At 45.6% G+C, this 20,336-nt stretch overlaps 2 protein-coding genes across 10 annotated transcripts in view; one reads left to right on the plus strand and one right to left on the minus strand.

Moving 5' to 3' along the window:
- Positions 1-20,336, plus strand: part of LOC137432485 (leucine-rich repeat and calponin homology domain-containing protein 1) — a 129,015-nt gene that overhangs the window by 94,621 nt on the left and 14,058 nt on the right. For 3 of the 6 annotated variants that reach the window (XM_068124461.2, XM_078783277.1, XM_078783273.1), the window contains exons 9-14: positions 14,461-14,555; positions 14,772-14,809; positions 15,180-15,230; positions 18,269-18,314; positions 19,307-19,367; positions 19,979-20,086. In XM_068124461.2, coding sequence (XP_067980562.1) covers positions 14,461-14,555; positions 14,772-14,809; positions 15,180-15,230; positions 18,269-18,314; positions 19,307-19,367; positions 19,979-20,086 — 399 coding nt within the window. The remainder of the gene's footprint in view (positions 1-14,460; positions 14,556-14,771; positions 14,810-15,179; positions 15,231-18,268; positions 18,315-19,306; positions 19,368-19,978; positions 20,087-20,336) is intronic. The other 3 variants (XM_068124462.2, XM_078783278.1, XM_078783276.1) reach the window with 1 other exon arrangement.
- Positions 18,520-20,336, minus strand: part of LOC137432487 (uncharacterized) — a 35,434-nt gene continuing 33,617 nt past the window's right edge. For all 4 annotated transcript variants that reach the window (XM_068124466.2, XM_078783281.1, XM_068124464.2 and 1 more), the window contains one exon: positions 18,520-19,170. In XM_068124466.2, coding sequence (XP_067980567.1) covers positions 19,014-19,170 — 157 coding nt within the window. In that variant the 3' untranslated portion in view covers positions 18,520-19,013. The remainder of the gene's footprint in view (positions 19,171-20,336) is intronic.

The following is a 20,336-nucleotide window of genomic DNA, read 5'->3' on the forward strand; positions in this document are numbered from 1 at the left end:
GAATCCATCATTGCTTCAGATATGAAATCCTTCCTCTTCTCCAATGGCTTGATCTCTGATCATCAATTTGGTTTCAGACCTGGTCACTCTACTCTGGACATGCTGCTTCTGCTTTCTCAACAATGGATGGAGGTCCTCAATGCCAAACAGGAAATTAGAGCTGTCTCCCTTGACATATCTCGTGCCTTCGATACAGTCTGGCACCCCGCTCTGCTCACCAAACTCTCCTCTTTTGGTATCCATGGAAATCTCCACGCATGGCTGGCGGACTTCCTCTCTCGTCGTAGTCAACGTGTGGCCCTGAATGGGTTTCTCTCATCTCCTCTTCCTGTTCAGGCTGGAGTTCCCCAAGGCAGTGTTCTGGGCCCTGTGCTTTTCTGGTCTTCATCAATGATCTCTCTGACTCTCTTGAAAATCCTCTCTATCTCTTTGCTGATGACTCTACTCTCTGTCGCTCCATCCTTCATCCCTCAGATCGGCAGTCTGCAGCCTCCTCACTCTCTGCAGACCTGGACAAAATCACAGACTGGGCATACAAGTGGAACATGTCTTTCAATCCTGACAAATCTCACACTCTTACGATGTCTCTCCGAAAAGACCGACTGGACAACCCTCCCATCCACTTTCTGAATAATCCTCTCCAAGAAGTTCTGTCACTCAAGCTTTTGGGTCTCACTATCTGCCATGATCTTTCCTGGGAAAACCACATTTCAAATCTGGCCTCCAAAGCCAGTCGCCGACTGGGCATCCTCCGTCGTGCGAAGTCCTTCCTTGGCACACCTCAGCTCCTCACCACATACAAGGCTTTCATCCGCAGCTCAATGGAATACTGCTCTCCCCTCTGGGCTGGTGCACCTGCCTCACACCTAGCTCGTCTTCACGCTGTTGAAACCAAAGCATTCAGAATCATTGGAATCTCCCGCGATGAAGCTACCTCCAAGGGCCTCTCACTCACTCACCGCAGGCAGGTTGGTGGTCTTTCCGTCTTCTACCGACTCCTCTCTGGCCTTGCCCCCCCAGCTCTCTCTGGGCTCTGTCCAGCAAATATTCCTACAGGTCGCACAAGATCTGCCTGCAACCCTCTTATGGTTAAACTGCCAAAATCAAGACTCTCTGCTCACGTTCACTCCTTCATTCCTCTTTTCTCCCGCCTCTGGAACAAACTCCCTCACTCTCTTCAATCCCACTCCACCCTCCAGGTCTTTAAAACAGCTGTTCACCACCATCTCTTATCTTCCCCCATCCAAAACATTGATCTTTTCTATCCCCGCTAATTTCACCCCAATTCCACTTTTTTGAAATACCAACTTCTGTCCTGGAAGTCCTTGGTGTCCTTGTGTTTGATACTTCTGCCACCCCCCTCCCCCAAGCCCTCTCCCTCCCACACATCTCCCTGCTCTTAAATGTAGTGTGCCCTCAAGTGTTTGTGTGCTTCCCCTTCTCTTGTCTTCCGCTCCCTCTTTTTATATATTTTGTTTGTCTGGTTGATTTGTAAATGTCAGCTCTTTCACGAGCCTCGATTCAGTATACAAAAACAAACAAACAAAAAAACAAGCAAACAAAGTATATAAAAAGAGGAGCGGTCGACAAGATGGGGAGAGAAGGGGAGGAAGCACACAAACACAACATTTGAGAGCAGGGACATCGGGAGATGTGTGGGAGGGAGAGGGCCTGGGGGGGGGGGGGGCAGGATAGGTATAAAACGCAAGGACACCAAGGACTTCCAGGAAAGAAGTCGGCACCTCAAAAAGTGGATTTGGGGTGAAATTAGCGGGGGTAGAAAAGATCAAGGTTTTGGATTGGGGAAGATAAGAGATGGTGGTGAACAGCCGTTTTGAAGACCTGGAGGGAGGAGTGGGATTGAAGAGAGTGAGGGAGTTTGTTCCAGAGGCGGGAGAAAAGAGGAATGAAGGAGTGAAGGTGAGCAGAGAGTCTTGATTTTGGCAGTTTAACCATCAGAGGGTTGCTGGCAGATCTTGTGCGACCTGTAGGAATATTTGGGGGACAGAGCCCAGAGAGAGCTGGGGGAGCAAGGCCGGAGAGGAGTCGGTAGAAGACGGAAAGACCACCAACCTGCCTGCGGTGAGTAAGTGAAAGGCCCTCGGAGATAGCGTCATCGCGGGAGATTCCAATGATTCTGAAAAGAATGTGGTTTTCTGATGAAAATGGATGATTTTGGGAAAATTTAACCTTGATGACCTTTTGACCTCAAAAATAGTTCATTTCCCAATTTAGTGACGATATACAAATGCTGTTCAATTTTCAAGTAAATCGGATTGAAAATGGTGATTTTAGAAATTTGACCGATGACCTTTGACCTCAAAATCAATAGGCTTCTCAACTGTGACGACCTCAACAACTTGGTGAAGTTTCGTGACGATCGGTTTAGAATTGTGACGTGTAGGCCGGTGACAGACAGACAGACACAGACAGAATAGCAAACGCAACTGACCAATATACTTGAACAAGCGTTACGCCTAGGTCCCCCGTCGGTGAAGTGATGTGAGTTGACAAAGTGGAAGACGCAAGGCGGCCATCTTGGATTTTGACGTGCCGACCCAATTTTCAATAGCGTTCTTCCTTATGCCTGGATACACCCACACACCAGATTAGAATTCGGTCCTTCGCTTACGCACGCACGGACGGATGGACGGAGGGGAAAACCATAGTCCCCCTTTCGCTCCGCAGTGTGACGGGGGACAAAAATCTTCGATTTTGCAAGTAACAGACAGACAATGGTGAAAACATAACCTCAATCCACCTTCGGTGGCGGAGGTAATAACGTTATTCACTTCATCACGTCGCTCACTCGGCACCGTGGGGGCACGCACCACATGTCTCTCAAAATCCCACCCGTCACTGCACTGAAAATGGAGAATGAGGGATCATCTTATTATTTCTCAAGTTTTATGGCGTTTTCAGAGCTGCGAGGCTCTGTATATGCCACGCAGCCAGGCATAACAGCGTTAAACGAAGGAGTCTTTAGGTAATCCATTATACGATATGGATTTCCCACTGTTTCAAAACATCTCAGAACCGCCTTGCAGAGTCGAGGATGCTTCTAGTTCAAATGGCCGAAAATGTTGAGCGGATCTGACAAGTCAATCCCCACCTCTTTAATACTTTACACAATCTGGGTCTGTGCTATGGAGGGCATTTTAAAAAGAGATGGTTCAAATCTTAGGGTTTCCTTCAAGTATCGCAGGTCTCAGTGGAGTGACACCCTATTCTATGGAGGTATGACTAAAGACGACAGTGCAGAAGGAGGGATCACAGCCTTGCTTGAGTAAATACACTTAGTTATTAGAATTGCTGTTATCTTTAAATTTTCAGATTTCACTCCAGATTGACACTTTTTTCGTCTGCAAGATCTGATCCTCAAATCTGAACACAGATTTCAATTGCTATACTGTATTTTTTTATTTATGTATATATATATATATATATATATATATATATATATATATATATATATATATATATATATATATATATATATATATATATATATATATATATATATATATATATTTATGTATATATTCTTTGAGCGCTTTATCGTTAAGAAACCGTGTATTATATTTATAAAATATAATATATATATATACCGTAAAACTTCGACTATAACACGCACTTTTTTTTACCCAAAAATCTTTTTAAAGTTGGAGGTGCGTACTATACATCGGTCTGTTTTTTTTGTAAGTTTTTTTTTCAGATTGAAACGATTGTGTCTTCAAAAACGGAAGTGGAAATACTCAAAGAACAACAACAAAGAATAGCTCAATGTTTAATATCAAATATATAATCTGCAAGTTCACAATCATGAAGTAAGTAAGTAAACCAGTGTTCTATTAAGTGTTGATTTTAATGTCTGGCAAGTTCGAAAGTTATTCTACTAATGAATAAAACTTATACCGGTAATTGAATGGACGTTGGAAATTCTGTGACGTCTTGGAGCATCTCCATAGTCTGATGTTCACCTCAGATATTCCGTCGAATTCCCATCCAGCAGCTCTTTCCGTGATCTTCAGCGTATCGAACAATGTTTAGTTTTTGAGCCCCGGTGTATGATCGGCATCAAGAACTCATGGTTAATTACGGTAATAAAACTAGTGGAAATAGAAATCACTGGTAAATCTTATGAACAACTGAATGAAGCTGTTAAAGAACACTTGGGTTTTATAATAAAATATAGCCAATTATCAGCAACTTGAGTACCACGTGATTGTCGTCCGACAATAAGCTACGGGTTGCTTCGTTGGGTTGCTATCCGACTTCCGCCGTTTATTTAATATGCGCTGCTATGTGCCTGGATACACCCACACAATTAAACTTTGCACAATCACAACTGAACATCATGATTGATACGATTTTCGACTGTCGTAAATTTCGTTCTTTGACCTGCCGTGATATTCTTTCATTGACGCCGCTCTGTTCAACTATTACGAAATCGTGGCTGACAGTCATGGTTGAGATGGACTTCGCAGTTTTTGACAGATGTAATAACATGTTTTATGTGGATTTTTTTTTCATTTGAGTGCTGAAATGAGGGTGCGTATTATATACAGGGTGAGTCAAAAGTAGCGCCCGATTTCTGTTTATATATATATTGTTATAGATCGCGGTTAGATGTTATAGACCGAGCGGTGGTGTAAGACCGCGACCTAACAAAACTCACCCGATTCACCCAGACTTTGGCCGTATCGCACCCCAGCTGCTCAATGAGGGAAAAGACGAAAACGACGCAATGCAAAGAGGAAAACGAAGGCAAAGAAGTTGGAAATACTACTAAATTTATTTACTATTTACACACATAAGCAAGAAGAAAGCAGGCACGTTTATTTACAGGCACATGAGACGCAGGTGACACAGTGAAAATGATTAGCTTATGCAGACTTGACTTAACTACCCAGGACAGCACAAACAAAGACACTGACTCACTCGGGGAATGCCAGGAATGGCAGAAGGTGGACGGCTGGAGGTGCACGCTTGGTGGAGCCAACACGGAGCTTGGTGGAGCCAACACGGAGCTTGGTGGAGCCAACACGGAGCTTGGTGGAGCTGAACGCTTGGTGGAGCTGAACGCTTGGTGGAGCCAACGCGGAGCTTGGGGGATTGGTGTGACGGGTTCTCTCTCCTTCCTTCCCACCCAGTCCAACAACTTCCTCTCTTGCTTCAGGACTCTTTCTCTCTCTTTCTTGGTCCCTCACTCTTTACCACCGACTCCTCACCGCAACCAACGCAACCACTTGACCACCACCTCTACTGACTGACTCTTCACCACTCTGCACTTGACGACCGACTCCCAACCAACTCAGACCAACTCAAAGTCCAACTCCAGGCCTTTCTGTCTTCTGCTCAGTGCTCTCCTCTGTAAAAACGCATCTCTTCTGGCCACACCCCTGCCTTGGGTTATATAGGCCCCCGCCCCTCAACCTTTGCGAACCTCCCCGGCCGCTCTTCCTCCGCCCTCTGTAGCCAAACCCCTGGCTCATGGTTGGTCGAGCGGGGCTGGTTCACTCCTCCCCTCTCTGACGAGGTGGGGAAACGCCTTCCTTCCCCCAACCCTGCCTCGTGGTCAATGGCGGCAATTGGATCGGAGGTAATATGGGCAATCGAGGGCTCAGCGGTGACGAGAGGGGATGTAATATGGCAATCGAGGGTCGGCAATCACGAAAGGGGGGATGTGAAGGAAATGGGGATTTTTGGGGATGGGAATGGAAGGGGATCTATTCTCTTTCACTGGTGCAATGGAGTATTTCAATTAATGGGAGACACAGCCTTATCTTAAAACACAGAATAAGATATAACTATCGAACATGAATATCCTATGATTGGCTGACGTGTATGCTTGTGGACTATGGGACGCCCTTTTGATCTTACACAGCTCCGGAGGCAGGAGGCACAGCACAACAACAATAATAATAATCATACAGCACACAATAAAAAAAAAAATATGCAGTCCTCATATCCACAACACTGCACTCTCCTCCTCTTAGGCACGTCCCGGGCCTACAACTTTTAGCTTTAGCGTGACACGTAGGTGTAGTTCCCTCTATTTTTAACCTGACCCTGAGTGCGACAGTTTAAACATAAATAAATGTGTCCCGCTGCTCCATTGCACCCTGCCTAACAGACTTTCGCCCACAGTTAACCGAATTGCGGAATGGTCTTCAAACTATACACTGACGGTGGGGAGCATTATTTACAATGACTCTGCTTTTATTTACAAAACTAACCCAGGACCTGTAATTGTTCTTTCTGGGGGGAGGACAGTCTGCTCTGCATCAATGCACCATGAAAGCACCTATAACGCACCAACACACCCTCAAGCACCAATCAGTGCAGTCACCACTGTTCATCAATAAAATTAATTCAACAACCCCTAACCCTGCAGGTGTCTCTTGCTCTTCGGCTCCCTCTGCTGGTGATTATTATTTGTCTTCCAGATGTTGTCATTTTCATTTTGCTTTGCTTACTGGCGGCCTATTTTCAATAAAGTGTGCCCAATGTGTCCTTCTTATTTATTTTATTTATGGCCCACAGGGCCGACTAGTGTGGTTCACCTGTGGGGCATCGGTGCCCTGTGGCCAAGGTCCGCCAGCAAGGTTTCGGGCCCTCATGGCCGGTTCCAGCAGAGGGGCCATGCCCCAACCCATGGGGTCCATAGGTGGTGCTCGGCCACAGACATGTGGTCCATAATGTGGTGCATCGATGCAGACAGCTGGTTCTGGGAATTTCGGGCGCACAATGGCCGACCCACGCACGCTCCCCTCGGCGCCCAACGGCGCACAGGTCATGTGGGAGACAAAAGAAAGACAATTGAGCGAGGGGTAAGGTCACAAGGGTACACGTCAATAAGGCAATGCAAGGCAAAATGCGTACGGAGGGCGAAGTGAGAAAGCTCGTCCCTACCGTACGTCACCCCCCTGTCACCTAGCCTACCCTTGCCCTTACCCCATATGTACAAAATCTACACATTACCAATTCGTCACTACTGTCACGTCTTCCCCATATTTCCCCTATACCAAATTCGTCACCACAATCCCTCTACTTCAAAAATTTGCCATCATCAATTCATCATCAATCCTCATAAGGAGGAAGAGATGGAATTACGCACAATGTCACACCCACGTCATGATGCGTCTCACATTCCAAACATTTGCACAGTAAAAATAATTAAACATGGCATGGTGTGGAGTACCTGTCACCTCAGGTGAGTGGATGCAGATGGTGCGAGGAGATCCTTCATCCTAACTATCCTCTAAATGATTTTAGCAACTTTACACTACCCGGGGTCTTTCTCCGGCCAAACCATTGGCCCTCTTACACTATGGGTTCTAAAAACCAATTCCCATTGGCCAAACTGTGGTGCTTTTCAATTTGGGGTCTCACTCCCCCGATTCATCTCCCGGTGCCCTCGCACAATTTCTGGGCCGCGACGTGTACCTCTCCCAGCGGGTCTACCCACCTGCACACCTCCACCACTGTAGTTGCCTCCGAGCTTACCTGCTCCTTACCCTAACCTAACTACCTGGGGAAGGCCCTCTGGCACTCTCCCCACTCGGTGCCCTCTCTGGCACTGGGCTACCCGGGTCCATCCTCCGGATCCTCGGGCCCCATCCACAACTCTACCGGCTCCCAGAGCCCACCTGCGGCCTCACCTGGCCGACATCCTCACAGTGGTGGAGTGCCCAACCAACTACACACACTAACAGGCTACACGCCCAGCCATTTCCACAACACTAATGCACCCATTCACAACACCATTCTGCAACCGCACCACAAATGCCAATCTCCAACCACAATTTACCTATACCCTCTACCTAACACTTACACTACCCGCCCCGGGTACTCGTGAAAGGGGTCCACTCTTCCCCCATCCACACCTTCGCACCATCCACTCCACTCCACAATTTCCACCATACTCACTCCACGACCATCCATTCCAATACTCCATACCATTTATTCCATACACCTGTCTTTCATTCACCTGTCGTTGCACACCTGTGCAATCCTACCTGGTGCCACCTGCACCCTCCTCCTCTTCCTGGACCAGTTGGTCAACACAACACACAATCACCACTACTCCCTCATACACTGCTCCACACACCTGTCCAGTTGCACACCTGTGCAATCACACCTGTTCAATTCTCACACACACGGCATCATCTCAGCTAACTACTCCCTTCTGAAACTTGCGCTTCCCAGTCGTCCCTTTAAACTATTGCGCTCCCTCGTCATTATAATCCACACTAATCTACCTGCGTCCCCACTACAGGTATCAGTCACTAACTAACCTTAACGTTACCTAATGTCAATCTCTTCTAGATCCCTACAATATAACCTAACCCACCCGGGCTAGTTTTCACTGCCATACACCCCATAAACTATAGCTCCTTTGCCCCACGTCTGTGAGGGATGGTGGATTTGCCATCCCACCACATCGGGGGTCTCTCACTATCAATTTTGTACACCTAAATTCCAACCAATCAAAAATTTGCCAATCACTAATCATCTGCCAATCATTACTGCCAATCCTTTGCCAATCATCAAATTTTGTTTTTCTCTAATTTTGGGTCCAAAACACTATCACTATCACGATCACCATCATCACAGTCCGCTATATCCTAGCCTCGGTGCGTCATGACATCATTAAACTCGGCTTCGTAAAGCCGAGCAATGAATTCGGGTGGTTTGGTTGCCTGCAGGTTGAATCCGTCCGGCTTTCGGTTCAAGGGAGGTGGTTTGGTTGGACCGAGATTCCACGCACCATCTCGGCGCGGCACCTTGCGGTCCCGGGCCCGATGGCTCCATCTCCCCCGGTCGGAACCCCGTCCCCACGAGGGGGCACCGTTCCGCTTCCTCCCACTCGCCCTCGAACCGGACCGGTCGCCTCGCCCGACAAAGCCCGGACTCGACCGTGCGGGGCGGGGCCAAGCCCGAATCGGCAACGACGCTTCGAAGAGAAGCGACGCAGCATCGACCCGCGCCGGGCCTCGCACCCAACAAAGCACCCCCCCTCGCACCGAGCGCTCGCATCGGCTATCCGTCGCCCTAACCACTACCCTGGTTACCGTCGACGCTTTACTTGCATGCTTACAAGCATACGCTACCCCTTTCACCCTCACAAAACCTGGCGTTCCAACGCCGTCCGTACATTCCACCAACGCTCTCTCTGTTACACACCACACCTCTTGCGCACACTTCGGTCCACACCTCTCCTCCGTTACGTCCTCCGTAACACTCACCATGGGCGTGCACTCCGTATTGCTCTCACTCCCTGTGTCACACCCCGTACACACCGACGTGCATTCTCGCTCGCACTCGGTTTCACTCCCACACTTTATAACACACCCACTCGCCGACGCACACTTTTTCCTCCCACGCGTGCCATTTCCACTCACTCGGGACCCTTCACCAACGCCCGGGTGCTTCCTCGATCCCAAGCGCGCGAAAATTATTTTGTCGCTAAACATCCTCTTACAAAATCTCCCCGCACAATACACAACAGCACGACTCACCTGGGGGATCCTTTTCTCCACGCGAACCTGCAAACTTCCATTCGGGTTAAGCACAGCATCGTGATGTGAGCAGGGACTTTGTACATAATCCATTTCTCCCTGCAATTCCCGGGCTACCTCCGTCATCTCTTCAATTTTAATTATTCCCGCTACTGCTTTTTCTTTATTAACCTCGGCGACCGTTGGCTTTAATAAAACACCCTCCTCTACCCCAGCGGTCGCCGGCTTTTCCCAACACCGTGTCGCGATTTCTACCCGCGTCATTGTACCCGTGCTTTCCTCCGCTTCGCTCAACCAGCGCTTTTCGACCCGCGTTACTTCCTTGTGCACCCCTGGGACCCTTTCGCCCAACTTGCGGTCTCTGTCCCTCTGCTCCCTTGCCTCTGATATCCGTTTTTCCACTTCACACCTGGATTCCTCCCTCAATTTTTTTAGATCACACCCGGATTCGTCTGACATGGCATCCCTCTTCCAATTATACATTGACTCTTCCATAGAGGCCCTCATTTGTGCCATAAATTGCTCCATGAGGGCCTGCATTTGGGCCATCCCTCCCACTTGTGCAGCGGGTGCGGCCGCCGTAGCAATGTGCGAGGCGCCATTTTGTGCGTCTGATACTCCCTCAACCACACCTTCTTTCCTCTCCTCCACCATTTTTTTTCCTAAGTCCTGGGTCGATTCTACCCCGTCTATCTCCCACCGGCATCCCGTCGCCTTGAACAGCCATGGCGCGATTTCAAAATTCGGGTTTTGCTTAAAAAAAACAAAGTTCGGCAGCTCGTAATTTTGACCAAAATTTTTTTCTAGATGTTTTAAAAATTTGGTTCGGGCCCCGAATCCCACTCCTGACACCAATTGTTATAGATCGCGGTTAGATGTTATAGACCGAGCGGTGGTGTAAGACCGCGACCTAACAAAACTCACCCGATTCACCCAGACTTTGGCCGTATCGCACCCCAGCTGCTCAATGAGGGAAAAGACGAAAACGACGCAATGCAAAGAGGAAAACGAAGGCAAAGAAGTTGGAAATACTACTAAATTTATTTACTATTTACACACATAAGCAAGAAGAAAGCAGGCACGTTTATTTACAGGCACATGAGACGCAGGTGACACAGTGAAAATGATTAGCTTATGCAGACTTGACTTAACTACCCAGGACAGCACAAACAAAGACACTGACTCACTCGGGGAATGCCAGGAATGGCAGAAGGTGGACGGCTGGAGGTGCACGCTTGGTGGAGCCAACACGGAGCTTGGTGGAGCCAACACGGAGCTTGGTGGAGCCAACATGGAGCTTGGTGGAGCTGAACGCTTGGTGGAGCTGAACGCTTGGTGGAGCCAACGCGGAGCTTGGGGGATTGGTGTGACGGGTTCTCTCTCCTTCCTTCCCACCCAGTCCAACAACTTCCTCTCTTGCTTCAGGACTCTTTCTCTCTCTTTCTTGGTCCCTCACTCTTTACCACCGACTCCTCACCGCAACCAACGCAACCACTTGACCACCACCTCTACTGACTGACTCTTCACCACTCTGCACTTGACGACCGACTCCCAACCAACTCAGACCAACTCAAAGTCCAACTCCAGGCCTTTCTGTCTTCTGCTCAGTGCTCTCCTCTGTAAAAACGCATCTCTTCTGGCCACACCCCTGCCTTGGGTTATATAGGCCCCCGCCCCTCAACCTTTGCGAACCTCCCCGGCCGCTCTTCCTCCGCCCTCTGTAGCCAAACCCCTGGCTCATGGTTGGTCGAGCGGGGCTGGTTCACTCCTCCCCTCTCTGACGAGGTGGGGAAACGCCTTCCTTCCCCCAACCCTGCCTCGTGGTCAATGGCGGCAATTGGATCGGAGGTAATATGGGCAATCGAGGGCTCAGCGGTGACGAGAGGGGATGTAATATGGCAATCGAGGGTCGGCAATCACGAAAGGGGGGATGTGAAGGAAATGGGGATTTTTGGGGATGGGAATGGAAGGGGATCTATTCTCTTTCACTGGTGCAATGGAGTATTTCAATTAATGGGAGACACAGCCTTATCTTAAAACACAGAATAAGATATAACTATCGAACATGAATATCCTATGATTGGCTGACGTGTATGCTTGTGGACTATGGGACGCCCTTTTGATCTTACACAGCTCCGGAGGCAGGAGGCACAGCACAACAACAATAATAATAATCATACAGCACACAATAAAAAAAAATATATGCAGTCCTCATATCCACAACAATATATATATATATATACAGTGGGACCTCTAAATCCGAATTTAATTCGTTCCAGCGGCAGTTCGGATTGGGAAAAGTTCGGAATTAGAAACTATTTTCCTCATAAGAAATAATGGAAAGTGAATTAATCCGTTCCTGGACCCCAAAAACCCATTATCAAGACACTGTTAACTGCAAATACACATGATTCAAGGTAAAATAAGATGAGTAAATGCCCTAAATATCAAATAATAATAATAATAAAAACAAGAAATAAATGTACTAACATGAAAATAACTGCATTTACCTTAGTGGAGAGTTCTGATGGTGCATGTGGAAGCTGGAGAGGAGGAAGGAGGGAGAGGGTTTTATTGCTTGGAAGGTGAGGCACCTTCCAAGCTAACATCAGATGACTGTGCTTCTGGTGTTTGCTCTCTTTGTCTCTTAACACCACTTGTAGAGGGTTGGGGCTCACTAGGCTTGCTTTCTTTAGAGAACCACCTCTCCAAAGTTGCCTGGTGTTGGCGACTTTTCTTAATTTTTCTGAAGTGGTCAATCACATTGTCACTGAACAAGTTAATGCTCCTGTTAACCACTGCTTTATTAGGGTGCCACTTTTCAACAATGGCCTGTGTTTTAGACCAATGGAAGCACAGTTCTTTAATTTCAGCACTGGAAACAACACGCGAACGCTATGTTGGCGGTTCGGTTATAGAAATACATTCGGAATTAGGGACAACATTTTCTCGAATTTACGGTTCGGAATTAGAGTAGTTCGAGATGAGGGGCGTTCGGAATTAGGGGTCACTACTGTATATATATATATATATATATATATATATATATATATATATATATATATATATATATATATATATATATATATATATAAAAAGCTCGCTGTGTTAAGTGTGGAAAAGTTCTGAGGAGATTGCGGCTGGCTCAATAGCGCAGTGGGCTGTTGACGCGTAATCAACGGAGGTCCGTGGTTCGAGGCCCGCATTGTCAGAATTTTTTCACACTTAGCCCCTCGCAGGAATTTGATTCCTGTTTATAAAATTGTATTTGAATTAATCTTCAATGCATTTCTACTCATTCACACATACATACGCATACATATACTTACGCTAACATTCGGAGTCTGCCTAGCAGGCACGTAAGACATCGGCCATTATAAAGCTCGCTGTGTTAAGTGTGGAAAAGTGGAGATGCATGAAATGCATGAAATAACTCTGAGCTCCTAATTTGAAAACGATAACACTTACAAAAGCGATGCATACAGTAATTTGTAGCTATGAAGATCAGGCATTCGATGATTTGAGTGGAGAAAGTGGGGAAAAAATTTTGAGCGCTTTATCGTTAAGAAACCGTTTTCAGCCTGTTTCATTCATGCACTTTGCATGCAAAGTTTTGGGCCGCTAAGTTTCATAGTTTTGGAGTTATGGAGAGGAGATACACACAGACATTTATTATCATAGATAGATAGTAGGATGAATACATTCTGATGTACTCGTAACTTACTCTTGTTGGAGCGTTTGCTGCCGAAACAGCTTTTTGGGAAGGGTTATACTGGGTGCTTTGCCCATTGCCTTCCCAGTAGTAGTTGGGGCACATATTTGGAATTTGTTCATGATGCCAGCGATAGATCACCTGCTCTTCATGAAGGACACCATGGGATCTTTAACATCCACCAACGAATGCTGATGGATGGGACCCCCCCCCCCTCACCCCCCCAGTTTAATATCCATCTGTCCATACCTCTTGGTCATCCTGCCAGCCTATATATGTATATATATAGTACTTAAAAAAATTAATGGGAGTAAATTCCCACATTGGGCTGGTGTGAAAAAAATAGAGGCAATACCCCATGGCACTCACCTGGTAGAATAAAGCAGTATACCACACTACACCGACTAAAGGTATTTTAAACAGTATCACGGTATTTCAAACCAATTTCAATGGTTTCTCGGAGACAGGGCAGCATGTACAATCATACTAACAAAATCAAAACACTTTAACCAACCAAACAAAAAAACAATTTTGGGGGCAATCCCTCCTACCCCCTCCATACAACCCCTTAGACCCCGATTTTTTTATGCCGTTAACAAGCTTTGGTACATCACAGGTGGTGAAGGTTGTGGTCAAGTTTCATAGAAATAGTGTGTGTTGTTTCTGAGAGAAAAGCAAATTCCTATTTGGGGGGGGGGGGGTCAAACCTAGATCCACTTTGACCCCCGGTAGATCCCCTTACACCGATTTTATATTTTTTAATGCCGTGAACGAACTTGAGTTGCAACATACCCAAAATAATTTGTGCCAAGTTTGGTCACAATCCCATCAGCAGTTTCGGAGTAGAAGTCGCAAGTGTTTACAGACTGACGACGTGCCATCCAATAAGGTCCCCAGAAAAAAATTGGGACTCAAACCCAGGGGCCACATCACTAACATGGGACAGAAGGTGGAACGGAGACTTACCGTGTGGACATAGCAGCCAGCAACAGAAAAACACACACACGGCGAGAAAACAAGTTCTGGGTGCAGGTCAAGCATTAGTAATCAACTTTTGTGTTTGGTTAAACAAAACGTGAAATAGACCGTTTCTTAAGAAGCATCATTTGGTCACACCCGCTCTCGGTCGGTCTGCCGTCGGACTAGGGGTGCGTGCCTTGCCTGCTTATGGCAAGAACACTTGGTTTGTGTTTGTCACATTGTGTGCGTGTTTGTTAATTCCAGATCCCATCTCACATGCAGCCTTGGAGTTGTTTGAAAGCCTGTGCTTTGATGAGGAATTTGATGATAACATGTCAAACACCTTTTCTTGTGCGCAGGTGAGTTTTTCAGTTTGCTTCACAGGATTGCACCAAAATGTAGTACAGAATCGAAGGCAGATCCGGCTTGTTGCAGAAAGTTATTGGACAAAGGAAGCCGTGGCCGGACGTGGACACAATACTGTTTGGAAAATATTTTGCAAATCTTGAGGAATGCTAATGTGGTGTATATTCATAGTTTCTTTGTCTCTCGATTTCTTTGTTACCCTGGTTAAGGTGTCCACGGAGAAGCCACCTTTAGAAAAGGACACCTGGTGAGTTTACGTTCCATTCACTACCTGCACTGCTTACTCATCTTTTAAGCACTTGAAAGAGAAGCACAAGGCAAGTTTTCAAATACTGAGAATTACTCGATCTGATCATTGTCAAAATTTTCACTTTTCCACCATGTATGAGAATAGAAAGGCACCATCCAGTAGTGGATGCCCATGATTGGCCAAAACATGTGACGTCACTTGTGCTTCACAGCCAAATAAGGATGCCAATTTTTTGTTTTTAAATATAATCATTGATCAGATTTTGTAATTCCCAATTGAAAATTTGACTTGCTTAATTTGTTGCTATATTTTATTTTTACCCTCCACCCCTGATGCACTTATTTTTTATTTTCTTTTTATACTTTAGCATTTCTAATCAGCACGAAGCTCACAAGCAACCCCATGATGGAAAATTAAAGTAAGGCATCACTTGCTTCCACATCACATATGTTAATGCCATGTAATTCAAGTACACAAAGAATCGGTTTTTATTTGAGAAAAGGGTAAAACAATTATTCCAGGTATAATCACTACTGTCAGCCATAATGTCAGGTGCAGCTGAACATTATTTGATGCATATCAAGGTTGGTCCCAAACCAAGATCCTTGCAGAAGACCTCACCAGTTATAATTCCAGATAATTACCATGCCACGCTCAGAATAACAGCATAGATTTTGAAGGCTCTGGAGGTGTTTGCCCTTGTTTTAACTTTGTTAAAACTGTTACAGCCATTGAGGTTCACAGATGAGCAGAATAACATGAGGGGAAAATGGGAAACAGTTGTACAGGAACACATGGAAGTGTCACAGCACAAGGAGGATTTGCGGGTGAAGAGTGGGAACAGTCTCAGCAGGTGTTGAAATGCAAAGACCTCAAAGTGGCCGTGGGTAACAGGCCTGATATCCTCGAGGGAAGAGCTCGAGATGACAGGCTCAGGAATACAGTAAATGAAGGTGAGCGTTACGTTTGGACTCGAGGAGGGCAACAAGGATATGTATCAAGCGATGGCCTAAAGAGGTGAGGGCAGGAGCAGTAATAATAAGAACAGATAAAAAAATAATGCAAGGCTACTAACCTGCTTGTGTGAGCACCAAGTCCACATGGAGGAACTAGAACACAGAACTGATCAGGATGTAACAACAAAATGAACAGTAGAAAGAGAGGGGAAACTAGGGAACACACCAACAACAGAGTTGAGGGACAAAAGAGGGAAACTTGGAGAAATAGGGGATTGAGTGGAAAATGAGGGCAAGGAGAGGACACAGTGGGTGAACAGGAAGAATACATCTGCAAACTCCCAATCACAGAAGCAGAATGAAAAACTGGATACCCAGAAAGACATAGGTTTGGAGAATGGTGGTAGAAAAGATCATGGTTGTGGATGGGACGTCGTGGTGAACGGTTGTCTTGAAGCTCTGGAGGTTAGAATGAGATTGATATTATTAAGACTTTGTACATCATTATAAACTGAAGATGGCAGATGAAAGATTGTCCTGCGGAGAGTTCCGAGGTTGGAGGTAAGCTTGGAGACATGGCGGCTTATAAATTGTAGTTGAAGGTGCCCAGGACAGGTATAACTGATAGTGAGGATAAGGAGCTCCATAAATCAAACTGGAGTGGTCGATGGCGAGCCAATCGCAAATCCCCACGCTTCACCTAAAGCAAAGTTGAAAGATGTCACAAAGTTCCACCAGGAATGACCAAATATAGAGTTTAAAAAATTTCCCCCATTTTGACCCCAAGTCCCCACCCCCTAGGACATGAATCCCAGGGGTCAAATCCCAAGAATCTTTAATTATTTAATGCATCCCCCAATGTTTCATTTTATGTTTTAAAATGTGCCCCTAATTGCATTTTTTGGTATGTGATCTTTTGACCCCACCCCAAGAGGTGGGGCCAAAATGTTACAGCTCTTGCACCTTCTTGCCATGTGGTGATCATAACTACTGTACCAAGTTTGGTGAATTTCTGCCAAACGGTTTAGGAGGAGATAGTGTGATGGACGGAGAGACAGACAGAGCGGATTTGTGGACAGAGTGAGGTTAAACATTGATAGGACCACATACGGCTTTTGCCCTCCTGTCCTATAATCTGACCTAACCTGACGATATCCCCCATTTTCTTTCAAAAAGTATGGAGATAATATATCTAAGATAATAAAAGTATGGTAGATATCCCAGCAGGTCCTTAAAGAGCGACAAAGTGTCAATGTGGGTTTTTCCTGCATGAAAAGGCATGGTTTAGGTAGATGACCAGTTGTTAATTTTCTCTAGATCGACAGAGGGAGGGAAGTTGCCACAACCTTCCTGGTGCAGGTGCAGGGATGAGGAACCATTCTGCACAACATAGTGGAATCCTCTGCAAAGTGGCAGTGATTTTCTGGTGATGAAGATATGTCGTTGAATGATGTAGACAAAGAAGATTTGTCCCAGAATGCTACTTCGAGGGATGCTTGCCTTTATAGGTCGAGCATGTATGAGAGTACCACAAAAAGCAACTGGCTGTGTGCATGTGCAGAGGAAATGTGATGGCCTGTACCGGAGTGAACTTTGGAGAGCATTAGTTGAGAATTTGGAAATCAGGTAGAGGTGCCGTACAGACTCAAATGCACAGGAGACATCTAGTGAGTTAGCCTTGACTTCTCGTTTGCGATCGAGCGAGTACGTTCCACTGACTTGGACGCAGGTTCTCTGAATTGAAGCAAATATAAATTTATTTTTATATAGGAACTAAGGCTCGTCGTGGAGCCGTCGCACACACAAACTCACACGGCCATATGCGACACAACACAAGACTGTTAGACGAGACAAACACAGCCACTTAGCTTGGGGGAAGTGCCATCACTTCCTGGTGTACCCTGCGATCCTCAGATTATGATGTTTCATCCCATTAAGATTTCCATATTGTGCAGCACGAATGTGATTTTAATATTTTTAAAAACGTTTGACTGTTACCTTCAATCTTTGCTCCAGAGGTTGATTTGGATAAATGGGAATAATTGCGACTGGACCAGGAAAGCATTATTTTTCCCCAGCATGTGTGTGCTCGATGTAGTGAATTTTTCAACGGGATCCTTCAATTGCACCAAAAAAAATTGAAATAAATGTCATCCATGCTCGGGTATTGATGATCTTTTTAAAAAAAAATGTGGAATGAGTTGTTTTGACTGCAACATGAGCCAAACTGTTGGAGTTTCACTCCTTGTTCAATGGCATAATGGCAGCAAATTGGGAATTCTTACCGAAAGATGCAATGGGTTCGTCATGCCAGGGATTTGGTTGATCATGTTTGTTTGTTTTAATCCTTTGATTTTTTTTTTTTAATTCCGAGATGCTGTCAAATTACTTTCCGTTTAGTGATGCATTAAAATTCAGATGCACGGTGACATTGTGGTGCAATAGTGTGCGCTGCAGCGACCTCACACCATGACTCAATGTTTGTTTTTCCTCACACCAGTGGTACCTCCAAAGAAGTGTTCCAGTTGCCTCAATCGAGCAAACAGGTGATTAGAAATCAAACCTCTTGGCGTATGCTTATTTGTCTATCGTCTCTTGCTCTGCTCATCGTTCCTGTCAAAGCTGCTTGTCGAACCTCACACACCATAGGAAAAAGGCTCTGCTGCTCCTAATCCACATGATTTGTGGAAATGCTCCGTGCTGCGATTATAGATACGGTTCGGTAGGTTATGCCAATTGGATGGATCCAAGTGAACTTGACACGTTTATGATTTATTGGTACAAGTGCACACTGTCACAGCTGCAGTATCACTGATAAACAACAATTGAATGCAATCCCAAAGTGGACATTTTATACAAAGTGTAAAAGGGCAAAAGGGTACAATTGAAAAATAAATAAATAAAATTACTCTTTTTACCTTTCGGAACAAATCTATGGCATCTCCCGTAATAAGTGATAATTTGAATTGCAAGTTAAACTACAATTTAGCAAAAGTCAAAAACTTTTCCCCTTTTTTTAACCTGAGCTTTCTGTTACAACTACGACCACGAGTCTCTCAACGGCAGACGTATTGAAAAAGGCATCAAATACACCGTTGGTGTTATTACCGTAACCCTCTGAGGGGTGTTGGTGAAGGGTGTTGGTGAAGAATTGGAGGTGGAGCACGGGGGTATTCCATTAGCTAAATTCCCTGAGCTGGGAATTTATTTACTCCTGGACATGTCGTAATCCCATCACGGAAATGTCACGAGGCCTGTATTTCTCTTTTCATGACCGATTCGTATTGTGCTTCATGTACATCCGATGCTGTCTCTCGTTCTTTGTCTGTCGCTCTCTGCTCCTCGTTCTCCTCCCTCTCTGGTGTCTCCGTCTCTTCCATCTCCATGTCTTCCTCCGCATGTCTAGTTGGGTTAGATGTGAGAAAGAGAATAAAGTACAACTACCAAAACAAGACATCAGCAGTTGTGCTGAACAGCAATCTCCATTTTGATGTTTTATTTTATTAAAATACAACTTTTGGTGTTCTTTCTTTACCAGAAACCTGATACCTCTGCTGAAGATTTTCACCTGCCAGCATTTGGCCTGAAGCCCAGATCAGGTAAGCTGTGCATGTCGATGAATATGACCTGCACCTTGCTGAGTTTGGACTGTGAGCTGGCAAAGATGTCTGTTTGTGTACAGGGTTGGGCCTTTCCGCATATTTGGACATCTTTAAATCCAGCATTCCATTCATCAGCTGCATGTTTGCCAGGATAGCTAGCATCAACCCCAATAATTCCAGGACAACCAGGTTGGCTAATTTCAAGATCAAAGATGGCAATCAAACTACTCTTTGTAATTATTGTGGGTGTTACTGTGCCTGTTCGATGGAGTTCCTGCAATTTACCATCCTCGATTGCCATGTTTTGTACAATTTCTGGCCTTGATTTTATTTTGCTTTTATTGCCTGCTTCGTGGAGTCATTCTAACCAGCTAACAAGAAGTGCTTTGTCTTCACGATTCTAAGCATACCTCATCTCCAATGAAATTGAATCCACTGTATTTTTGGGGGGAGGTGGGAGGGAGGGGTAGTGGTTCCATGTATTTTGTTTCTGCTTTTTCCAGTCTCTTCTCCCAATGCTTGCTTGCATCTTCCCTCCATGACATCCATAACCCCTCTACTTCGCAACTTGTGCTATGCCTGTCTTGCCTAAAACCCAAAACCGCTAGCGGAACAAGCGAGAAACCGTGCCCGCTTCGATTCAATGTCAACCCGCCCACTAACTACCCACCTTCCTACGGAGGGATGCCCCGCTGCTTCCCAGATGGCTCATAAGGGTACGTTTGAAAGTGTCATTGTTTCAAATTTCCTTGTATGATCAGTACTCGCACACACCTTTATTTTACGATACATTTTTGTGGAGTTTTTTTTTTTTATGCCTCTGCTGTCGAACGCGCTGGAGGCGTGTTTTCAGGTTGTCCGTCTTTGATGATTTTGCTACCACAATAACTTGTGAATAGCTGAAGAAATATAACGCAAAGATGAACCGATTCGATTTTGGAGTCGAAGGTCATGTGACCTTTAGCT

Source organism: Myxine glutinosa, chromosome 8, assembly GCF_964187855.1.
Source record: "Myxine glutinosa chromosome 8, kmMyxGlut1.1, whole genome shotgun sequence".
Lineage (NCBI taxonomy): Eukaryota > Metazoa > Chordata > Myxini > Myxiniformes > Myxinidae > Myxine > Myxine glutinosa.